This window comes from Hypanus sabinus, chromosome 3 (assembly GCF_030144855.1).
Source record: "Hypanus sabinus isolate sHypSab1 chromosome 3, sHypSab1.hap1, whole genome shotgun sequence".
Lineage (NCBI taxonomy): Eukaryota > Metazoa > Chordata > Chondrichthyes > Myliobatiformes > Dasyatidae > Hypanus > Hypanus sabinus.
Window position 1 is genome coordinate 125,228,501 of NC_082708.1, and position 25,847 is coordinate 125,254,347.

Consider the following 25,847-nt stretch of genomic DNA (forward strand, 5'->3'; position numbering starts at 1 on the left):
CAGTGAGGAAAGTTTTCAAAGCTTGCAGAGGTATTTGGACCAGCTGGAAAAATGGGCTGAAAAATGGCAGATGGATTTTAATGCAGACAAGTATGAGGTATTACACTTTGGAAGGACAAACCAAGGTAGAATGTACAAGGTAAATGGTAGGACACTAAGGAGTGCAGTAGAACAGATGAATCTGGGAATACAGATACATAATTCCCTAAAAGTGTTGTCAAAGGTAGATAGGGTCATAAAGAGAGCTTTTGGTACATTGGCCTTTATAAATCAAAGTATTGAGTATAAGAGTTGTAATGTTATGGTAAGACATTGCTGAGGCCGAATTTGGAGTATTGTGAGCAGTTTTGGTCACCTAATTACAGGAGGGATATTAATAAGGTTGAAAGAGTGCAGAGAAAGTCTACAAGGATGTTGCCGGTCTTGAGAAACTGAGTTACAGAGGAAGGTTGAATAGGTTAGGACTTTATTCCCTGGAGCGTAGAAGAATGAGGGGAGATTTGATAGAGGTATATAAAATTATGATGGTTATAGATAGAGGGAATGCAAGCAGGCTTTTTCCACTGAGGCTAGGGGAGAGAAAAAATTGGACAGGTACATGGATGAGATGTGTATGGAGGGATATGGTCCAGCTGCAGGTCAGTGGGAGAAGGCAGAAAAATGGTTCGGCACAGCCAAGAAGGGCCAAAGGTCCTGTTTCTGTGCTGTAATGTTCTATGGTTCTATCATGACCAATGCATCCACTATCTCTTCAGCAACCTCTTTCAGGACTCTGGGATGTAGCCCATCTGGGATGAGTTTGCCTACCACATTTTCCTTTGTAATAGTAATGGCACTCACTCCTGCTCCCCAACACTGCTAGTGTCTTCCGTGTTAAAGACTGAAGCAAAGTAGCTGTCCCCTAACCCTTCCTCCCCATACCAGACAGTGATGCAGCCTATCAGAATGCTCTCCATGGTACATCTATAGAAGTTTTTGAGTGTATTTGTTGACATACCAAATCTCTTCAAACTCATAATGAAGTACAGTTGCTGTCTTGCCTTCTTTATAACTGCATCAATGTGTTAGGACCAGGTTAGATCCTCAGAGATCTTGGCACCCAGGAACTTGAAGCTGCTCACTCTCTCCACTTCTGATTCTTCTATGAGCATTGGTATGTGTTCCTTCGTCTTACCCCTCCTGAAGTCCACAATCAACTCTTTAATACTCTGTGCAGTAAATTAGAAAAATACTGCAGACAGGTTGGCTAATTCAAATTCACGGCAAGAACTGCATCAAGCAGCTTCGGCTGACTAAACTGACCTACTGGCTTCATTTACTCACTTTTATTTCTGGTGATAGAGATAATATCTGCCAAAGGGTGACTGATAAGTGATTTTGGATTTCTTTTCAATAATATACGCCTCAAACTGTAGCAGGGCCAAAGTAATTTAGTAAATGCTGTAGCTCTTTCAAGATTCAATATTCAAAGATCCAAAGTACATTTATTATCAAAGTGTGTCATGTATACAAAAAACAACTCTGAGATTCATCCTCCCACAGGCAGCCACGAAACTAAGAAACACCATAGAACCTGTTCATAAAAACATCGAAAACACCCAATGTGCAAAAAAAAGAACAAATTCCACAAATGGCAAGGCAAGTGGACAACACATATAATATCAAACATCAAACCAGGAGTCCAGTAGGATTTAGTTCAGTTCAGCGTCATGCCGCTAGCCTGCTATAGGCCCCAGGGCAAAGTGTTCTTTGCTGAAGCGCCCCAGTCTGCATCAATCGCCCCAATTAAACCGCTGAAAACAGCAAAATAAAGAATAACCAGAATCCAGGAACACATGCAACATGAACCTCAAAGTCTCGCAAAATGGGTCCACAGCCTCTCCAGTCAAACCTTGCAATGTGGATCCCAAGACCCCTGCACTTTCCTATGGCAGGAACTAGTGAGGGAAAGAGGAAGGCTGGTCAGACTCAGGGAGGCGGCTTTGAACACTCGCCTGTCCACCACTCTCGTACTTGTTTACTCCAGCTCTTTCCAGCTCCAAAAGCTCTTGTGGAATGATAATAATGAGAAGAGAGCATGGCCTGGGTGGTGGGGGTCGTTGTTGATGCATGGTTCTTTCTTGTGGCAGTGCTCAATGGTGGGGAGGGTTTTGCCTGTGACGGACTAGCCAGTGAGCACAACTTCAGTCATTACGCACGTGAAGTCATTACCACGCGAGGTCATCAGTGATGCCCTCGCGCCAGGGATCACTGGTTGGTGTCAGGTAACTGGGCGCTTTGCGCGGCCGGCGAGAAATGCCGATGCTACTGGCTTGCAGCATGGAAGATAGGTGCCACCTCTAAACCTGTTTAGCACACTGAATGTTCGTGGGGAACCCAGTGCTAAAATATTCACAGACAACCTAATTTGGGCTCAGGGTTTCGTGAGTAGACCCTACCTACCTACAAGGGGGGGTGCGCGGGAATGCATCCTGTCGCATTCCTCGGTCGGTCAGTCGCTCTCTCCGGACTGCAACCTCCGCGGTCCCAGTATGGGGACCTCCTTCCCTTACTGTGTCCTCTCACTGGTGTGTTGCAATGATTTTATATGTTCATATGAGGAAAATATGTGCTGTGGGCTTAACATCCAAATGTTACTTAAAATGTTATGATGCTATTGACTTATAAGTGAGTTATAATTGACTTATCACTATGTTCATGCAAGGAAAATATGCGCTGTTTGTTTAATATTAAATTCGTTAGGTAAACACTTTTAGAAACGAAATTGAGTGTATCAGCCATTTATAAGTGACTTATAGTTGACTTATCACCTATGTCCTGGTGGATATTAACACCCACACCGCCTCCCCCCCTTGGCCGGTCTGCAAGAATATTGTCAATATTAAACCGGTCCGCGGTTGGTGACCCCTGAGGTACTGTATCTGCATTCCTGAGAGTCGAGTTTGTATCGCCCCTTAAGCACTGCAGAAACTCACCAAGACTCCTTAGACAGAGACTTACAAACCAAGACCTCTAATAGCTTGTAAGACCAGGGCAGCAAAATCATAGGCTGCCCAAGCCACACACCATCTTAACTTGGAAATATATTGTCATTTTTCATCATTGTCAGGTTAAAATTCTGGAACTCCTGCCACTAAAGCATTACAGATATGGCCACACGTTAAGGACAGCAGTGGTTAAAGAAGGGAGCTCGCCATCACCCTATGGGTAATTAGGTTCTGGCGCAGCCCATGAAGTCAACATCTCCTGATTGAATATACTAAAATACTTTGTTCTTGGTCTGGTCCAATGTTAATAGTCCTCTGTTTGTGCTAGGGGAACATGTTCCAGTAGGACTGATGTGCCCAGCACTTCTCCGTGGCAAGACTGTGCTTTTTGCTCCAAATGAATTCCACACTTCCTGATTTTTCTGTGCTCCCTCTCAAGTAGACAGGAGAGCTCACCACGCATATCAACTTACATGCGGATCAGCACTTTACTCTCTTTTGTTCTTCAACTGAGCCCCCTGATTAAGACCAGCACTTAACCTTGAACTCTGGTCAGCTGCCTTTTAGATTCCATAGCCTTCTGACATAACTGCCTGGTATTTCATCACCGGAAACACTGCCTAATTAAATCTTTGTGCCTCCGCAATCTGAGTTGATGCATGGTGGTATAAAGTTCAAGGTCATTGTGTCCTCCTGTGTCCAGAATTTCTGTCCTTTGAATGTACAGCAATGGTGGCCTGTGCAGGTATATGTGCAATAAAAATTCTAAAGGGCATAGGAATGCCCAGGGAAGGATGCTGTTAAACTGAAAATGCCAGAGACTTGCATACCACAGGCAGACAATTCAGTGCTATGCAGGAAGCTGACATTGAAAAGCATTCACTGGCTACAGCTACCTTAACCTGTGATATCCTTGGGTGCTGTAGGCATTGAACACCACTCTGTCACTGTCTTTCCTTGGGAAACAATGGGTCTGAAACTTAAACACAAGAGATTCTGCAGATGCCAGAAATCCAGAGCAATGTACTCAAGATGCTGGAGGAACTCAGCAGGAAAGGCAGCATCAGTGATAATGAATAAACAGTTGATGTTTTGGATCTAGGCCCTTCATAAGGACGGGAAAGACAGTGGTTTTATGCCAGAATAAGGTAGGGAGAAGGGAAGGAGGACAAGCTAGAAGGTGATAGGTGAAAGCAGGTAGGTGGGGGGGGGGGTAAAGTAAGAAGCTGGGAGGTGATAGGTGGAAAAAGCAAAGGGCTGGAGAATGAATCTGATAGGACAGGGGAGTGAACCTTTGGGAAAGGGAAGGAGGAAGGGCACCAAGGGGATGTGACAGGCAGATGAGAAGAGTTAGGATGCCAGAGTGAGAATAGAAGAAGAGGGAAGTGGGAGGGTGGAAAAATATTACTGGGAGGAGAAATCAATGTTCATGCATTAAGGTTGGAAGCTACCTAGCTTGATGTGAGATGTTGCTCCTCCACCCTGTGGCAGAAGAGGAGCTTTGGACTGACACATTGGAATGGGAATGAAGACAAGAATTAAAATAATTGGACACCAGGAAATTCCACTTTTTGTAGATGGAGCAGGGGTGATCAACAGTTTTCCCCAATTTACGTCATGTCTCACCAATGTCGAGGAGACCGCATTGGGTGCACTGGATATAGTAGACAACCCCACTAGATTTATAGGTAAAGTGTTGCCTCACCTGGAAGGACCTGAATGGAGGCGAGGGAGGATGTAAGTGGGCAGGTGTAGCATTTCTGTTGCTTGCAGGGATAAGTGCCGAGAGGAAGGTTAGTGGGAAGGGACAAATGGATAAGAAAATCACAGAGGAAGCGATCCCTGGGGAAAACGGAGAACTGGCAGAGGTAAAGATGTGTTTGGTGGTAGGGTCCCATTGAAGATGGTGGAAGTTGTGCAGAATGATGTTTTGGATGCGGAGGATTTTGGGGTGGTGGGTGAGGGCAAGAGGAACTCCATCCCTGTTAAGGTGGAAGGAAGATGCGAAGAGTGTGGATAGCCGTGAAATGGAGGAGATGTGGATAAGGGCAGTATCAATGATGGTGGTAAAGAAACCTTGTTCGTTAAAGAAGACAACATCTCTGCTGTCCTGGAAACAGATGTAACGGAGACAAGGGAATTGCATTTTTACAGGAGACAGGGTGGGAAGAGGTATAGTCAAAATTGCCGTGGGAATTGGGAGGTTTATAAAAGAAATTGGTAAATATTTTGTCTCCAGAGATATTGAGAAAGGGGAGAGAGCTGTTAGAAATGGGCCAAGTGAATTTAAGGGTTGTGTGGAAGTCAGAGGCAAAGCTGATGAAATTGGTGAGCATGAAGCAGTACCAATGTAGTTTTCAATATAGTGCAGAAGGAGTTCAGGAGCATTACCAGGGAAGACTTGGAACATGCGCTGTTCTAAGAAGATAGCCAATGAAAGAAAGGGCAGACATAGCTGGGCGCAATGTGGGTGTCTATGGCTACAACTTGAGTTTGAAGAAAGTGGAAGGAGCTAAAAGAGAAATTGTTAAGGGTGAGGACCTGTTCTAACTGATGGAAAAGGGGGATAGTGGAGGTGAGCTGCTCGGGTCTGTAGTTAAGAAAGAAGTGGAGAGCTTTAAGGCCTTCTTGATGGGGGATAGAGTGTATAGGGACCCGTCATCCATGGTAATATGAGGCCATCAGAGGGAGGGAATTGGAAGTTGTCGAGGAGATCGAGAGCACGTTAAGTGTCGCTGATGTAGGTGGGATGAGATGGAACCAAGGGGGATATAATGGAATTGAGATATGTGGACAAGAGTTCAGTGGGGCAGGGAACTATGACATCGGTGGCAGTGGATGGAATATTTCCGGAGTTGGTGATGTTAGTGATGGTCTGTTCTGGAGGTACAGTTATTTTCAAGAGGTATAGTAAGTCTTGAATGTTCTCTCATATTTTGATCTGTTAACTCCCTTATGAATCTTAAACGTTTCAATAAAATTGCTTCCCATTTTCCTAAGCATGAGCGAGTATAGACTTAAATCATAAATCTGTCCTGATAAGACATTTCCTCCCTATTCAGAATCACTCTAGTCCAGAGAATCTTCAATGATAAAATATCTTAATTTAAATAAGGTGACCAAAACTATACACAGTTTTCTAGATGTTGTCTCACTAGTTCCTTGTACATTTACACCCAGACTTCCTGATTTTTATAGGCCAGCCTCCTTGGATTATATGGCAACATCCCATAGCTTCCCATAATCACCTCCTGCCTATGAATTCTAGCTTTCTGTGTTTTATGTATATGGATTCTCAAACTGTTTTCTACTACAGCTTCCTGTAGTCTTTTTCCCTTAAATGATAACCAACCTTGTCATTCTCCTTTTCAAAGTGAACGATTCAGATCTTTTTTTCCCAAATTTTCTGTCTGGCCACTGAAGTTATCAATATCTCTCTAAACCGTTTGTATCCTCCTCACAGTTGCCTTCCTTACTACAGTCATATCCTTTACAAATTTAGCTACAGTACATCTGCTATTTCCTCTAAATCATTAATATATCTCGTAGCACTGATCTCTATGGCATTCCACAAGTTACAGGCTGCCAACCTGAGAATGATCCCTTTATCTCTAGCAGTTGTTTACTTTAAATTAGATTATCCTTTAAGGATGTTAATATACTACCTCTAAAAGTACAAGCCAAGTAATATTTTGAGTGCTGCAACAGAGATCTGCTGTTTTGAACACTAACTTGCAAATTCAGACTATGTAGGTATAGATCTGAGTAATCAGATGGCAGAACTGATCACAATAAGTGAAGTATGTATAAAGTGATGATGAAATTGTTCATCTAGCTCCTGTTTTCTGTATGTTGTATGGAATTCCTAGATAGCATAAGACCATAAGACATAGGAGCAGAATTAGGCCACTCAGCCCATCGAGTCACTCTGCAATTCCATCATGGCTGATCCCGGATCCCACTCAACCCCATACACCTGCCTTCTCGCCATATCCTTTGATGCCCTGACCAATCAGGAAACATATCAACTTCTGCATGCAGGCTTGTGTCCTAAACTATTTGGTTACTGATGTGTGTCTGGTCAAAAGTTGAAATACTGTTGTGCTTAGGAAAACATTAGATTCTTGCCTATGTACAATGGTAGTAATCAATTAACCTAATAGTATAAGAATAAGTGACTCATTAGATAAATTGCTAGCATCGATCACACTGATGTCCTTGGGCCCCAAGAAGAAACCTTTTCTTGGAACACGTTCACATTTACTTGACAAGAATGTGACTACATTAATATTATTCAATTTACCTTATTTTTGTCTTGCACAACCAGAACTTTACCAGTCACCTCATCAAGCACTGCACCTGCAGGATGACAAGGAATCAGTGAGCCTGGTGTAAAGCTACATGGATATAACAAAAGACTAACAAAAATCTTTGAAAACCACAAAAAGCTAAATTAGAACATCAATTTTATAAGTATATACACATTTGAAGACTGCTGTTACATTTCTGAATATTTTTACTTAGTTATTTTACTGTTTATTCTAAAAATATTATCTTGTATTATATTTCCCTAGATCTTCCTTAATATGCTCATAGTATACTGGCCAAGGTTCTGCCACTGGAGGAACTTTTAAGATTTAAACTTCTTTGCTTGGAGTCTAGCTTCACAAACTGCACTGTGAAGTATGTTCGAGGTATACGGATCCAGAAGAAATTCAAATCTTCTCTTCGACCTGAGTTCAGTGAGACCTTCTCTCCCTGCTCTCCTTCTGTGATCTTTGCTGCTCTCTTGAGTTTTCAACCACGTGCTCACTCAGACTCGCCACCACAGTCGCGTGTCCTCCCTGGGAACTTGTCTTACTTCAATCCAGTCCCTCACCTGGTCTCACCTGGCAGCTTGTACTCCTTCCCTCCCCCACCTTCAGGCTTTGGCCTCTTCCTTTCCAGTCCTGAAGAATTATTTTGGGGTATATTGATTCTGCATGATGGTACATCCTTAAAATCAATCACAATCACTATTATAATACAGATGAAGTGGCAGGAAGGGGATGGTACATTATTTTAACTCGGTTTTTGCTTATGGGGTAAATATTGGCCAAGTTGTCAGGGAGAACTGTCTTGCGCCTATTAGAATATTGCTTTGTGGTCTTAAATAATCACCTGAAAAAGATTATCTTGATTCTAAACCTTATCCAAAGGTAGCACCACCAGCATTGATATTTCAGGACAGCACTAAATGTGAGTATAAATTATATATGCAAATCGCCTTTGCAGAAGAGCTGGTACAATAATGAGAAAGCATGATATTGAAGTGCCTCTTTGAGGTCTTACAGTAAATACAATATGACAGAGATAATTATACAATTTAATTTTTTGTTGTATTTATAGATAGAGATAAACAGGGTAAATGCAAATGGTAGCAAATTGTTTTGATGCAGTCTTATTTGATACTAGTCATCAATGAGATTGGTTCTGTTGTAGTCAATTAATTGATAACGTAGCTTTCATGTCATCATGGACAGATCTAAGATATTTGGAGATGAAGTTCCATGGGCAGCTAAATTTAAGGAGGGCTTTTCCCCCATCCATCTTGATTAGTCTCAGAGAGGTTGCTAAATGGGTGAAAAGTGATTGTATTGCTGTCTACATTTTTCTGAGTTGTGTGAAGAAAATTATGCCCGTTGTGCCTGAAAGGTACTTTCTGATTAAGGGAGCAGTTCTTAAGCACTTGGGGGAGGACCCTGTTGATGATATCCCTGTGGCAGAGAACAATGATAGCACCCTCTGTGGTTACCATAGTGAACTTGTCTTCTTACCTAGGATAATCATGATTATAGCAACTCTCAGGCCCCAAGGGATATCCTCTTCTTTCCATTTGTGGGTGAAGAGATTATGGGATAATCGTGACTGAAGTTCTCCGCTGCTCAGATTTAGGATTTCAATGGGAATGCTGTTTTCTCTTGAGTCCTTGTAAATTTTGAGTTTGGACATTGCCTTCTTGTTGGTCAGGGCGTCAGCAAGTCTGACCCCAATAGGGTGCTGAGAGATGTGTTTCAAAGCACCAATTGAGGAGGCCTTTAAAGCATTCCTTCTAGTGGGCACTATTTCTTGGTGCTTTGTGCATCTACCCCTATTCTTGGTTCTCAGCAATGTGGGGTCTTGGGTGTTTGGACTGTAAATGTCTTTCACAATGATGTGCAGCCTACATACATCATGGAAATCTGCAGATTGCAAAGCCTCGTGCACCCTCTCCATCCATAAAAATATACTCAATGACTTGGCCTCCACAACTGCTGTAGCAATGAATTCCACAGATTCACCACTCTCTGGCTAAAGAAGTTTCTCCTCATGTCCATTCTAACATGATGCCTCTCTATTCTGAGGCTGTGTGCTCTGGTCTTAGGCTCTCTTACCACAGGAAATATCCTATCTACGTCCACTCTATCAAGGCCTTTCACCATTCGACAGGTTCTCACCCTTCTGTATTCTAATGACTAAAGGCCCCAGAGCCATCAAATATTCTTCATACAATCCTGGAATCATTTTGTGAGTCTCCTTTGATTTCTGTCCAATTTCAGCACATCTTTTCTAAGATAAGGTGTCCAAAACTGCTCACAATACTCCAAATGAGGCCTCACCAGTGCTTTATAAAGTCTCAACATTACATCCTTGCTTTTAACATTCTAGTCCTCTTGAAATGAATGCTAATATCACATTTGCCTTCCTCACCACAGACTCAACCTGCAAATTTACCTTTAGGAAATCCTGCACAAGGACTCCTAAGTCCCTTTGTGTATGATTTGCGGAAGGCTATTTCAAGGGCGAAGAGGTAATTTCGAATGAAGTTGGAGGTGACATCAGATGCACGACAACTCTGGCAGGGTTTACAAGACATTACTTCCTACAAAGTGAAACCCAATAGCATGAATGGCAGCGATGCTTCACTACCAGATGAACTCAATGTCTTCTACACACGCTTTGAAAGGGAGAACACAACTACAGCTGTGAGGATCCCTGCTGCACCTGATGACCCTGTGATCTCCATCTCAGAGGCTGATGTCAGACTGTCTTTAAAGAGAGTGAACCCTTGCAAGGTGGAAGGCCCCAATAGAATACCTGGTAAGATCTGAAAACCTGTGCCAACCAACTGGTGGGAGTATTCAAGGACACTTTCAACCTCTCACTGCTATGGGCAAAAGTTCCCACTTGCTTCAAAAAGGCAACAATTATACCAGTGCCTATGAAGAATAATGTGAGCTGCCTTAATGACTATCGCCTGGTAGCAATCACATCGACAGTGATGAAATGCTCTGAGAGGTTGGTCATGACTAGATTGAGCTCCTGCCTCAGCAAGGATCTGGATCCATTGCAATTTGCCTATCGCCACAATAGGTCAACAGTGAGTGCAGTCTTAATGGCTTTCCGCACGGCTTTAGACCACCTGGACATCACTGACGATACAGCCAAACAAACCATTGTTGGTAAAATCTCAGATGGAGATGAGGGGGCGTACAGGAGTGAGATATGCCAACTAGTGGAGTGGTGTCGCAGCAACAACCTGACACTCAATGTCAGTAAAATGAAAGAGTTGATTTTGTACTTCAGGAAGGGTAAGACGAAGGAACACATACCAATCCTCATAGAGGGATCAGAAGTGGAGAGCGTGAGCAGTTTCAAGTTCCTGAGTTCCTGGGTGTCAAGACCTCTGAGGATCTAACCTGGTCCCAACATATTGATGTAGTTATAAAGAAGGCAAGACAGCGGCTATACTTTATTAGGAGTTTGAAGAGACTCAGAAACTTCTACAGATGTACTGTGGAGAGCATTCTGACAGGCTGTATCACTGTCTGGTATGGGGGGGGGGGTACTACACAGGACTGAAAGAAGCTGCAGAGGGTCGTAAATTTAGTCAGCTCCAACTTGGCTACTAGCCTACAAAGTACTCAGGACATCTTCAAAGAGTGGTGTCTCAGAAAGGCAGCATCCATTATTAAGGACCTCCAGCACCCAGGGCATGCCCTTTTCTCACTGTTACCATTAGGTAGGAGGTACAGAAGCCTGAAGGCACACACTCAGCAAGTCAGGAACATCTTCTTCCCCTCTGCCATCTAATTTCTAAATGGACATTGAACCCTTGGACACCTCATGTTTTTAATATATAGTATTTCTGTTTTTGCATGATTTTTAATCTATTCAATAAACATATACTATAATTTATTTATTATTATTCTATTTTCTTTTTTCTATATTATGTATTGCATTGAACTGCCACTGCTAAGTTAACAAATTTCACATCATGTGCCAGTGATAATAAACCTGATTCTGATTCTTTTCACCTAATTTTTTTGCATTTTCTCTCCACTTAGAAAACAATCAACTCTCTCCTTTCTTCTACCAAAGTGCATAACGATATACTTCCCAACACTGTATTCCATCCGCCATTTCTTTGTCCATTCTCCTAATCTATTTAAGTCCTTCTATAGCCTCTCTGCTTCCTCAAAACTACCTGTTCCTTCACCTATCTTTATATCATCCACAAACTTTGCAACAGAACCATTAATTCTATCATCTTAATCACTTATATATATTGTAAAAATTTGTCTCAACACAGACACTTGTGGAACACCACTGGTCACTGGCAGCCAACCAGAAAAGGCATCCTTTATTCCCTCTCTTTGCCTACTGGCAATCAACTGCTGCTTTATCCATGCTAGAATCCTTCCTGTAATACCATGGGCTTGTAGCTTGTTAAGCAGTCTCACGTGTGGCACTTTGTCAAAGGCATTCTGAAAATACAACTACCAATTCTCCTTTGCCTATCCTGCTTGTTATTTCTTCAAGGAATTCCAAGAGATTTGTCAAGCAAGACTTTCCATTGAGGAAACCATGTTATTTTATCATGTGCCTCTAAATACCCTGAAACCATCCTTGATAATCGACTCCAACATCTTCCCAACCACTGAGGTCAGACTAACTGGCCTATAGTTTCCTTTCTTTTGCCTCTCTCCCTGCTTGCAGAGTGGAGTGACATTTGCAATTTTCCAGTCTTCTGGAACCATTCCAGAATCTGGTGCTTCTTGAAAGTTCATTACTAATTCCTCCATGATTTCTTCAGCCATCTCTTTCCGATATTCACTCTTGCCTCATTTTTCCACTTTAGGTATCTGAAGAAACTTCTGGTATCCTCTTGAATATTATTGGCTAGCTTACTTTTGTATTCGGTTTTTACCTTCTTAATGAGTTTTTTAGTATTATGGTTTTTAAAAGCTTCCCATTTCTCTAACTTCCCCCTAATTTTTCCTCTATTATATCCCTCCCTTTGGCATTTATGTTGGCTTTGACTTCTCTTGTTAGCCTTGGTTGTGTCATCTTTCCTTTAGAACACTTCTTTCTTCCTCTTTGGGATATATCTATCTTGAGCCTTCTGAATTGAATCCAGAAATTCCAGCCATTACTGCTCTGCCGTCATTCTTACCGGTGTTCTTCTCCAATCAATTCTGGCCAACTCCTCTCTCACGCCTCTGTAATTCCCTTTACTCCACTGTAATATTGATACATCTGACTTTAGCTTCTCCTCCTCAAATTTCAGGGTGAATTCGATCATATTTTGATCACCTGCCCCTCAAGGTTCTATTACCTTATGATATCTAATCAGTTCAGGTTCATTGCACAATGCCCAATGCAGAATAGCTGATCAACTCGTGGGCTCAACCATGAGTTACTCTAAAAAGCCATCTTGCAGCCACTCTAGAAATCCCCCTCCTGTAATTCAGCTCCAACCTGATTTTCCCAATCTACCTGCATATTGAAATATCCCATGACTCTTGTAACATCGCCCTTTTGGCATGTATGTTCTATCGCTTGTTGTAGGTATATGGAGGAATTTAAGGTGGAGGGTTATATGGGAGGCAGGGTTTAAGGATCGGCACAACATTGTGGGCTAAAGGGCCTGTACTGTGCTGTATTGTTCTATGTAATTTGTAGGCTATCTTCTGACCCTATGCCACTTCTTTCTAATGACTTGATTTCAATTTTTTAACCAAAAGGACAATACTGCCCTTTCTGCCTTCCTGCCTATCCTTTCAATACAATGTGTATCTTTGGAGGTTAAGCTTCTAGCTATAATCTTTCAGCCATGATTCAATGATGCCTACAACATCATGCCTGCCAATCTGAATCTGTGCTGAAAGTTTATCTACCTTATTCTGTTTATGGTGCATATTCAGATACAACACATTCAGTCCTATATTGACCCTTTTCAGTTTTGTCACAGCATGCTCAATCCTTTGGTTTCTAACTTTGTCTGAGGTCTTACCAACATCTGCCTCCACAACCTTTCCACTAACTGTTCTGGCACTCTGGTTCGCAACCCTCTGCAACTCTATTTAAACCACACCAAGCAGCATGAGCAAACCTTCCCATTAGGATATTAGTCTCCTCCATTTCAGTTGCAGACCATCCCCTCTGTACAGGTCCCACCTTCCCTGGAAGAGAGCCCAACAATCACAAAATCTCAAGACCCCACCCCTTTAACTCTTTCACCACGTGTTAAACTGTATAATCTTCCTGAGATTACAACCCTGGAGGTCCTGCCCTTTAACTTAGCACCTAACTCTCTGAACTCCGTATGCAGAACCTCATGCCTCATCCTACTAATGTAATTTGTACTTTCATGAAACATGACTTCTGGCTGTTCACCCTGCACTTAAGAATGCTGAGGACTTGATCCAAGATATCTTGGACCCTGGCACCCAGGAGACAACATAGCATCTGGGAATCTCGTTCTTGCCCATAGAACCTCCTATCCATTCCCTATCACCACAGCATGCCTCTCCTCCCCCCTTTCCTTCTGAGTCATTGAGGCAGACCCAGTCCCAGAGACCCAACCACTGTGACTTTCCTGTTAGGTCATCCCCCGACATTATCCAAAGTGATATACCTGTGATTGAGGGGGATGGCCTCAGGGATATTCTCTGCACTGGCTCCTTAACCCCTTTCCCCTTCCTGACTGTTACCTAGTTCCCTGTGTCCTGCATCTTGGTGTAACAACCTCTCTATGTTCTATCTATCCCCCTTCAGCCTCCCGAATGATCTGGAGTTCATCCAGTTCCAGCTTCAACTCTTAAATGGGGTTTGTTAGAAGCTGCAGCTGGATGCACTTCTCACAGTTGTAGTGGTCAGGGATACTGGAGGTCTCACTGCCTTCCCACATCCCACAAGAGGAGCATTCCACTATCCTGCCTGACATGTCTACTGTCCTATCTGAGCAGTTATAAAGACGAGAAGGAAAAAACTTTAGTTTATTTTCCCTTTGTTTTCTCTGAGTGAAGCCTCTCTTCACAGAAGCCTTGAAGATCTAAAGCCTTAAGACGACCATTCAGAGTACGTCCACTCAATTAATGGCCACTGTGACGATAGCGGCTGCACTTGCCCCTGCCTTCCTTTAATTTGCTCTTACTGATCAATTCCAAACGCCAGCTGGTCACTGGTCAAAGCTCTATTTCAGTGCCACGAACTGCTGCTGCCTTTTATCTTAGGGCAGTGGATCTGATTGAAGCTCCCTCCTCTCCAAACTTCCGGTGTCCGGATTGGCCACTGGTCAAAGCTCTATGACAGCATCAGAAAGGTAACCTCTCTTCCTAAATAAGAAAAGCTCTGAGACATAATCCAGGACATGATGAAAAGTATCCCTCCCTTCCTTTCTGAAACTCAACAAGCTTTACTGCTTGCAGAAGAACTTAGGATAACTCCAGCTTTTTATGAAGATGATTGGATGGGGTTTATTGGGGAACATCAAATTTCCAGTAGCTCTTCTCAAATTGCGATCAGAAAGTATATTCTAGAAGTGGTGAATTTCAATGATGTTGTAACATCAAATTTTTTGAGATTCCATACAAAATATTCTCCTTGGGTTCAATGTCACCAGCTGCGATAAGGAAGGCCTTTACAGATGTGGCACCTCTGGCAAAAATGATTGATCAGATGCAACTTCAATTCAGCCATGTGTGCTGAGATGGGACTCCCTTTCTGTTCGATTCCATTCATAAAACCTAGAATTCTGTAATCAGCAAAGGCTTTGGTTCTAAACGTTTCTGTGTTATTTTTACAATTGCAGCAAATCTAATTTCTGATGGTTTGGTTGGAGCAGTCAAACTGCGAAGCAAAGAGTATGCCTTTAAACCTAACGAACTCAGCAAAATAGGTTCTTGCTTCTCATGGGCTTTTTTATACTGTACCAATAGCTCAGAATACATGAGCCAATTAGCTGTTGTGTAGCCAAACTCGTCAATCTTTTCGATGTAGCCAGCCATTTCTGATTTTTTAATGATTATGATCACGCAGTACTCATTCTTTCTGAATCCCAAATGCTTCCAATTATGGCCTTTGTCTAAACTTGATCATGTCTTTCCATCTGAAGAACATGTGCTTTTTGTAACTCGACCATTCCTCACTGCATTTTATTTTATTTCGAACATGTACTTTACAGGTCAGTAACTGTGTTGGGTTTGATTTTAAAATACCTCATTGCAAATGTTATGTATTGTAACTTCAAAACATTAAACTAATTCAAATGAAGACACAGGAGTCTGAAAATGCAGGTGTATCTTTTAGTTTACTTTTGGAGAGGTGCACATGTGACCAAGATGGCGGCACGACGTAGTTTGCAGCGGCCACTTCGGAGCTGATATCTGTTATTTGTTAAGCAGGGTGCCATGCACAATCTTAATCTGATGAAAAACGGACGTGGGAGCACAGAGGGACATCTGGAAATCTCCAGGAAGGCCTTCTTCATTGCTGCTGCTATTGTGAGGTCTGGGTCTCTGCTGAGAAGAACAGGCCCCCCCCCCCCCCCCCAGTCCTTGGGGTCACGTTGCTGATGGCCATTGGTGGGGGCGTCGTAGTGCGCTCGGCAGAGGATGGTACTCAGAGAGGCTGTGCCGGAGGGGATGGTCGGATGCTCGGAGGTTCGAAGGACTCGGAGTCTGCTGTGGTCGGGGCACCTTTGTGTTGCATCTGTGAGGCTGGGTCCGACGGAGCTTTCATTGTGTGCTGCATCTGCGAGGCTGAGTCCGGTGCCATGGAAGTCCATATCGGGGGTATTCCCTTCTGCCGTCTGCGTGGCATGACGAGTCTATCGGGACCCTGAGGACTTGTGGAAACTGTGTGATGGTTTCTTTTGAACTTACAGTCTTTTAACATCTTTGGACTATTTTTACTGTGCCCATGGTCTGTTTTTTTTTATCAATTATGGTATTGTCTGCACTGTTGTAACTATATGTTAACTATAACTATATGTAACTATGTGGTTTTGTGTAGGTCTTGTAGCTTTAGTTTTTGGTTTGTTGGGTGGTAGAGTTGGTCTCTTGACTTGGTGTGTCTGGGTAGTCTTGCTTTGTCTGGTGGATTTGGAGCCCCTTTCCAGGAAATGCGCTAAGATGGTAGCACGATATTAATATACAGCAGCCTCTCGAGACTCTGGATTTGGGGATTACCAAAAGTTATGTGGATTTTCTGGTATAGTCTGTTTTGTCATGTGCTTTTGTGATATCATTCTGGAGAACGTTGTCTCATTTTTTAACTGCATTGCATTTGTGGTTTCTAAATGACAATAAACTGAACTGAACTTATGTCATTTAGTAGTGTAATGATGTATGCAACTAATGTATTTTTACATAGAACCCATAATTAATTATTTAAATGACCAAGAATACTTAATCAACCTATATACTGTATTGCTTAGGGAATAATGACAATAAAAGAAAGTCTATACATGTTCAGTACAGACACAACCATCGTAGCTCTTCTGGGAACGCTGATGCTGCCTCGGCGTTAGCCGATGCCGATTCTCCTGTGATCTTTAAGTGCTTGAGCTTTACATAGCTAGCCAGCTATCCCTTACTAGCCTTAAACTCCTTCCTCTCGCTCACAACATAAGTAGCGAATGAACTAGACGTGAAGCGAACAATGCTCAAACAACGAGTGCTGGAGAGAGTGAGGATCTGTGAAATGGCGGGAGGCTACAGCAGGGTATGCCTACACATCACTTCACTCACGTGGATTAAGCATGGTGGTCGGTGCCTGGCAAATTCAAGTTTTGCTTTTTGGAAACTTCTGGAACATTTTTTCCAAATATTTTCAATCTGCGGTTGGTTGAATCCGCGGATGTCTGTATACACAAATATTAATGAAATATTAAATACACAAGAATTTGCATGGTACTTTTTGGCATCTTCTACCCTTCTCCAAAGTTACAGATAAAGATTAGCTTTATTTGTCACATATGCATACAGAGAAATGAATCATTTGTGTTAGTGACAAGTACAGTCTGAGGCCAAGCTGGGGACACAAGTGTCGCAATGCTTCTGGCACAAACTTAACATGCCCACAACTTATTAACCCATATTTCTTTGGCGGGTGAGAGGAAACCAGAGCACCTGGAGAAGACCCACATAAGCCATGGGGAGAACATAAAACAAACAGCAGCAGGAATTGAAGCACAAGCAGTGGTGCTGTAAACCATTAAGCTATTAGACAAGAAAACTGCAAACACAATATGTGATTAATATTTAAGATAAAGTGCAGTTCCATCCAGCACCAGTACAAATATTGTATCTTCCATTTTAAATATCTAAATTTTGAGTTAAGCATTTAAACTTCCCCCATTAGGGGCATTAAAAACTGTTAGAATTTTAAAATAAAGCAAGGGGTTGTTAGGTCTGTTAGGTCATAGAAAAAAATGTTAATCTAATGAATGTCCATTCAATAACTCACCTCGCCATTAATATTAAAGAACAGGATAGATCTTGACAGGAAATAATATTGAAAAGCCAGTTGTCATTTTTTAAAAATGCAACACAGTGTAACTCATACTTAGATATGCTAAGGTCAACTTTCATAAGAAGTACACAATATTACTAATTTTCCTTCATGCACAACTCTTCATTTGTTTTCTTTGTTTGCAATTAAAAACACGATGAATTTTAAATAAGGCTGTATATTAATTATTTATTTTGTAATATGTACATATTGTCACTTGAATGTTGTGCAATAGTAAGACAATCACAAAATTCCATACTGATGACATTTATTTTCAGATGGAATATTTAGCTCAGTAGTTAAGTCAAAATATGCTTACTTTATGTTGACTGAACTGCTGCCAAATTACATAGATAATACAGCTTATGGACAGATGGAAAGAAGGCAAGTCTGCTGATTGAACTAGTCTTCTCAGACATGTCCAGGCATGTTAACAACAAACACACCAAATTAATTCCTGAATTAGGTTCTCTTGTTTCTTCTTTGAGGAAATCATTTTCTATCAATGGGAGGTTATATATTTTTATTATTATATGAATGTCTATTTAAACTATTAATTATGTACTCTCAAACATTTTGTATTCATGTTTCATTTATGTTTGTTTAAAATTAATAAAAAGATTTAAAAAGAAAGAAAGAAAGAAAGGAAATCATTTTCTTAATTACTCATTAAATTGATTCAAATATTAATACTTAAGGAAATATAGATCAAGTGATTACAGTTTTACAATTAAGTACACAGAAAGCATCAGATATCTTATTATAATGGAATAAAAATATTACTATACTGAATTCTGTATATTTGTTTGCATATATACAGCTGAAAACTATGATAAATCTGAATTAGAGAGGAGAAATGTAATAAACTACAAAGAAATCATTTAATGCAAAACATTGTTTAATTTCATCAGTCCCAGTTCCAACTCTGTCACTCTTTGTGATTTGCCTCCCAGACTGTGAAAATGGCTGCTTGCATACCCATTATTTTGTGGCAATTAATCAATTGGAAGGTTAGAGCCATTGTCTTTGACACTACTGGGAACTCAGTACTCTTCCCAGTGACTGCATCTTTCTCAGCAACTACTGTCTCAGGCTGCATTATTTTGCAACCTTACTGTCCATTTCAACAATAAATTCAATTTCTTAACATTCCCCACCATTGCTTGTGTGCTTCTCATGATAATCTCTTCACTGTCTTTGTCGTTTCCAAGACAAACTATTTTGATACTCTTCTAACTAGACTTCCGTCCTCTACTATCGGTAAACTTCAGTTGCACATAGTAGCTAAGCAACACCAAGTCACTCTAACACATCATCTGCCTTTGTTGGCCAAACCTGGCTTCTTGATGTTTCAAATTTAAGATTCCTACTTCACATTATACTCTCTAATGCTTTCACTCATTCCAATATCTCCCCATCACCAACTCACTCCGGCTCTCAATACTTTTAAATTTGCTGCTTTTGTCTTCAATCACCAGAATCTACACCACTTTTGACTCTTCAACTTTATCCTCTGTAGTCTTCAATAGATATTTTTAACCTTTTTTTTTAAACTTTTTTAATTGAGTTTTCAAGTAATTACAGAAAGAAAAAATATGTAAGAAAATGTATACCCTTCCCCCTCCCGTTAACCCCTCCCCCTAACATCCCTATAGAAAAAAAAAGAAAGAAAGGAAAAAAAAGAAAGGAAGAGTGCCTGGATATCGGGAGATCCCCACCTGCTCCACGGAGTTCGTAATAACTTTAATATATATCTTTATTTCTTTCCCCAAATAACCAATTATTTTATCTTTGGAGCAAACCTTCTTCTTTAGCTTTGTCTCTTTTTTTCCCCCCTCTTATGTCATGGGGAAGTGTGTTGGAGTATCACGACACAAACAAAAGCTACTGTAGTTTAAGTATGTTTTGATAAAAAGTTTTGCTTTCAACAATTTGATGATTTCTTCAGTGTAGCTTTGCTTGTCTCTATATTTTTCCTCTTTCTTACTTCTATTTCAAAAATAGTTTTTCCTTTCCTCTTTTTGGCTTTAATTCCCCCACCTCTTTCTCCATAGCTTGAATTAGTGTTGAAAAAAAAGGCATAATAAGTTTATATGCAAGAAACAGATGTTAAATTGTGACGTATGGCTGAAGTCATTTTAAACCACTCGTTTACTTTAAACACAAGAAGAAATTGGGGCTTGCCCTTTAAGATAAGATCGACAGGTTGTAAAAAAAATTGACACAGCTGTTTTCTGATAAAGGTGCAGTTAAAAAATTCTATTGTTGGAACATTTAATAGAGTGGTTTGAAATTCCACAGCTCATTTTGAACTTCCATTTGTGGTGAAAGTACAGAGCAAAATATCCCAAAGGCAGATAAACATCAGATGGAATTAAAATACAGGCTGAGAGATGGGAAGGAAGATGTAGAATTAAATGGTCAAAACAAGCTTAAATCAAATCTGGTTTCATTACCAACAATGTGTTTTCTGTTATACCTTGCCAATTATACACATTAAAAATGTTGAATTCCAAATAACATGAAATTTAGTGTCATAGAATCATACAGCATAGAAACAAGCCCTTTGGCCCAACTCATCAACACTGTCTGTATTGCCCAGTGAGCTAGTCCCGTCTGCCTGTGTTCAGACCATAGCCCTCTAAACTTCTCCTATTCATGTTCTTATCCAGATGGTTTTTAAAAACTGCTAGTCTGCTTGCATCAACCACTATTTTTGGCAACTTACACTAAATATTCACCATCCTTTGCGTGAGTCCTAAATGGACATTGAAGCTTTGGACACTACCTCACCTTTTTTTTAAATATACAGTATTTCCGTTATTGCCATTTAAAAAATATCTACTCAATATACATAATTGATTTAATTGTTTATTTATTATGTTTTATTTTATTTATTATTTTTTTCTCTCTCTATGTATTGCATTGAACTGCTGCTGCTAAGTTAACAAATTTCATGTCACATGCTGGTGATAATAAACCTGATTCTGATTCTGAGGAAGCTGCCCCAGATGTCCCATTTAGATCTCTTATCTCTTATCTTAAACCTACGGCCTCTTGTTCTTAGCATTCCCTCCCTGGAAGAAAGACTATGTGGTTTCACCCTGTCTGCGCTCCCTTTGGACTTGTATATCTCTATCAGGTCACCGTTCTATCTGCTACATTCTATACAACTCTCCTAACTCAGGCTGACAAGTCCAGACAATATTCTGGTAGTTTTTTTCTACACTCTTTCTAGTATAATAACTTCTTTCCTATAACAGAATGACCAAAACTGTACACAATGCTCCAAGTGCAACCTCTTATGTAACTTCAACATAACTTTCCAACTCCTGTACACAGTGCTCTGACTGATGTAGGCCAGTGTGCAAAATACCTTCCTCATCATTCTATCTATCTGGGATGCTGCTTTCAGCAAACAAACACTTACACTCCTAGGTACCTTTGTTCAATAACATTCCCAAGGTCCTACCATTCATTGTAAAAGCCCTACCCTGGTTTTACTTTCCAAAAAGGCAATTATCCACCTTTGCAATTTACCAATCCTTAGCCCACATACCTACCCGTTCAAGCTCTCATATAATTTTTAAAATCTTCTACACCAGGGTTTTCCCTAACTTTTTTAGCCCTAAAGCACCTTTATACTTGACAATGCCCCTCTTAGGCACAATATACCTTCCATCGCCCCCATTGGGTACAAGCAAGTCTACCATATGCTAACATGAAAAAATGACTCTGTTTTATATTTTTATTTGTTTTTAAACCTAGCTTACACAGTATCTGTGCGCTGTACAGCAAGTTCAATATCAATGTGATCCTTGAGCTTGATGGTTTTTAGCATGATTTGAAATATCTGGTTCAAGTTGTGACAGCAAAAGCCTTAAGTCCGCACATGTAACAATGTCCAGGCGGTTTCTGTTCTTTGTGAGTAAGTGGTTCATTACACTGAAGCTTCTTTCAACAAGGTGGGATGACTGACAAGCAATGAAGAGCAGTTTGGCTCCTCTCCAAAGACCAGGAAACTTCATATGACAGTGTAGCCACAAACCACAAAAGCTAGCATTTTTGAAAAACATTTTTGTTTCATCATTCTGAATTTTGGTAATTTCTTCTGGCAAGCTCTCTTCCTGTTCTTCTACCTTGGTTAGTTACCCAGTCCAGAATTTCCAGATCACTGAAATCCTTGAATTGATTCTGAACATCCTTCTTCAGTAATTGCAGGTATAAGCAGTACTCTTGCAAATCACCGTCTGTGAAAAGGAGTGCCATACTTTCCATCCAGGGTAACTATGAGAACATTCTTCTCCCAATGTTTTGCTCATACATTTCCAATTTTCCGATAAAAGCGGACACTGCACTTTTTGCCTGGATTAAATTGAAATGTTCACCTTGCAGTATCATAATTGGAATGTTCACTTTGTCATACAGGTCGGCTGGGTATGCCACATCTCCACGTAGAAATTCAATCTTGCTTCCCAAGCTCTTGTTGACTTTGAGCAAAAATTCAACAGTGTCAAAAAGATCAAGGAAACATTTTAAGCAGCAGCATTTTGATAGCCAATGCACTTCGGTGTGAAGAAGCAAGCATTTAAACTCTTCATTGTTATCTCTGCATAACTGGTGAAATATTCTGCTATTTAATGAATGAGCTTTAATTTTGTTGATAGCAGATATTCCAAGAGTCACGCTAGAAAGAAGTTACTGGCTGAAGTTTTTGGCTGTGCAATGTTGACGATGAATTACACAATGGATTGCCACTGGCTTGGAACTTCTTTTTTCATAAATGCCACTAAACCAGTATGGTGACCTGTCATATATGGTGCTCCATCCATTGCACAAGAAATCATGTTCCTAATCAGAATGCTTTTATCCTCAATATACATTTTGAGATCATCATAGATTGATTCTCTGCTGATATTTGTTTTACATTTTACGAGAGAATCTCTTCATAAACCTTTCCATTTTTGATAAACCGTACATATGCCATTAGCAATAACTTGTTTTACATAGTTGACTCATCCAATTGTATCCCAAATTCTGTTTTTGTAGCTCTGTGCATAGTTGATACTCAATGTCTTCACTCATTTCCTCAATACGATGAATGACAGAGTTATTACTCAGGGGAATTGATTTTAAAATACTGGGATCCATTTTGAGAACAGTAGTGAGCACCCCTGATACAGCAGGCATTATTAATCTTTCACAAATTGTATGAGATTTTTCACACTTTGCTATTAATTTGGAAATGTTATAAGAAGCAATGAGACCACTATCAAGGTAATTTTTAGTCTTTTGGCAAATGACTTGAGTGGGCAATGATTTTGAAATGCTTCTTTCGTCTGGAACTGAGTAATACCATAAGTAGCTTTTTCAGGGTGATCTGACAGGAACAGAATAAAACCATACTCCAGTGATGTAAAATTGAACTGACACACTTTCTTTAGTTTCTGTGTTTTAGCAGGTTTAGAATTCAAGGGTTCACCACCTTCAGACTCAGAGAGATCACGCCATACATATTTATCCATCAAAAAAAGGGGCTAACTTAAAATAAAAAATTAACACAAATTGGGAAATCCTATCGGATGTTGATGACGGCAGAGAATTACCAATGGTTGTGGCACACAAAGGAAAGCGGCAAGGCAAAGATGAAGTCAGTCACAAAATTACGTTGACAAGGATTCAGATTGGAAATTGAATGTTAGTCGGGATAGAGCCGGTGTTCGGCAAGCTACCTTTATACTATTGCAGTTAGCGCACTTGACCAAGTAAGGTCTCATAATCCCCAAGGATGGTTCTTGGCCGTACATATGAAGCCAAGGTCACTATAAACGCCAATCTTTGGGGTTGGCCAATTCACTGATTGGCTCTATTTTACAGTTTAGTTCTGGCCAGTGTTGTATCATTGCGCAACCTGTTTTTTGTAGATCTGTAGAGAAAGTTGAGAGTGTGTATTTGACTTACCAACTGTTAAATTGCATGAACTCATTCCGTGCTGTGAGTCAAGGGGAACAGTTCGGCACCCTGGTTGCTGATTTATGCATCCCAGCAATGTCTGTTTGGCTGGTAAGGTTGGATGAGACTGCTGAGTTTCAGATGTGTTGTGATGACGAGTGCTCACTGCCTGCAGAGCTATGGTTCTTCCTGTGTTCCAGTGCACCATCCGTTTTTTTAAAGTGCCTGCTTTTCTAATGGTCGGTCAGGTCTTGTGCATCAAGTTAGAGTGCTACTTACTGGCACCCCAAGAATCTTGAATGCCCCCCTCCTCTGATGACTTCAATTTCCCCTAACGTCCCCTTAAGACATGTAACTGCCCTTTTGGGGCAATACCGCTCCTGTTGGGAATCACTGTTTGACACCATCTAAAATACCAGCATATTCACTTCCAAATCATTTATATAAATTACAAACAACAGAATTCCTAGCACTGAACCCAACCTCTAGTCTGAGAAACAACCCTTGATCATTACCATCTGCTTTCTTACACCGAGCCAGTTATGACTACAATCTGCTGTCTCCCATCATATATAACCTTCCAGAACAGCCTGCCCTGAGGAACCTTGTCCAAAGCCTTGCTGGTCCATATAGACAACATTCATTACCCCACCCTCATCTACCTTCTTGGTTAACATCTTGAAGAATTCCAAGAGATTTGTAAGGCACAACTTCCCATACACAAAGCAGTGCAGATTGCCCCACATGAGACCTTGTTTCTCCAAATGTCGGTAGATCCCGTCCCTCAGAATTCCCGCTAGTAATTTACTCACCACCAATGTCTTACTCACAGGCCTTTACTTTCTTGGCTTGTTTTTGCTGTGCTTTTTTAAATAATGGTACCATATTAGCCACTCTTCAGTCCTCCAGAACCTCCAGTGATAAAGTGACAAAAAGGATTAGTATCTAACCTAATAATTATATATTTTAATCAGCATCACTTGACTGAAAATTGACTTCATCTAAACTGATAATGACCACGTCTGATCATTTGACATAACCCTGGAATGAATCATGATACAGCATCTGTGCTCATGTAGTCTTCAATCACTGTTCAATGATTCTTTTGGGAATGATGTGAGAAAGTAGACCAAGCTACACTGGGCACTCCCAGGACAGATTTACTTTTATAAAGCAGTGATGGATTAGAATTCATATAAATAATTACCTTGATTCATCAAGTTACCTCCACCCCAAAACACTAATCTTTCTTTCCCCTCCCCACAACTCACTCCTATCCTCTAATCTTGCTCAGAACCTTGTCTCAGGTGACATCTCCAATTTCCACAGTCCCATTTTCCTGACCTGGCCACTAATTGCTACATCATTGCTCTAGCTACTAACCTGTTCTCTAACCTCAATCATTTCCAGCCTTGATCAACCCTACAGATTAGTTTTCTCTGCCCTTGGTCTATCATTTCTTGGACTGTCTTCCTGTGGGCAGTAAAAACAAAGTGTCGGAGGTCCAAGAGCAAGTAGTGGAGTTGTGGAGGTTGGGGTCCCCACTATAAAACTTGGCAAGATCATGAAGTTGAGACTTGGATTTCAGAGATTTTGGAGTGAGATCAATGATTGGAGTAAACTATGAGAGAGGCCTTGGTAGTGAAATAGAAAATACTTAAGATACAATGGAGATTTTGTTTGAAGTTATAGTAAAAAAAGAACGATGACAGGTATATTATTTCTTCAAATAAAAGTGATAGGTAAAAGTAAGTATTGCTTGTGATAAATAATAGTACAATATGACTTGTTTGATGTGTGTACAAGCATTAAACTGTTGAAAAGGAATGGTTGGCCAAAAGCAGTCAGTTAACCATTCTATTGATCCTTTCATTTTACCTAAAATGGAATTCAAATGGTAAGTCCTGCACTGTAAAAATACTCCTGGAATTGCTGGGATTACTTCAGTTTTTATATTATTTGTTATTATACTTAATACAGCAGTAAAACGAACATTTAAATTATTTCATTTTCAGATCTAGAAAACTTGCATTCTATTCCATTTAACTTTTCAGTATTTAGCTTTATTATTGAGCAATAATCTAATTTTGA

General features: G+C 40.6%; 1 protein-coding gene across 1 annotated transcript in view; it reads right to left on the reverse strand.

The window, feature by feature from the left end:
* The window catches only part of nudt6 (nudix (nucleoside diphosphate linked moiety X)-type motif 6), a 102,575-nt gene that overhangs the window by 41,377 nt on the left and 35,351 nt on the right, over positions 1-25,847 (reverse strand). The window contains exon 3 of the mRNA XM_059965087.1: positions 7,291-7,346. Coding sequence (XP_059821070.1) covers positions 7,291-7,346 — 56 coding nt within the window. The remainder of the gene's footprint in view (positions 1-7,290; positions 7,347-25,847) is intronic.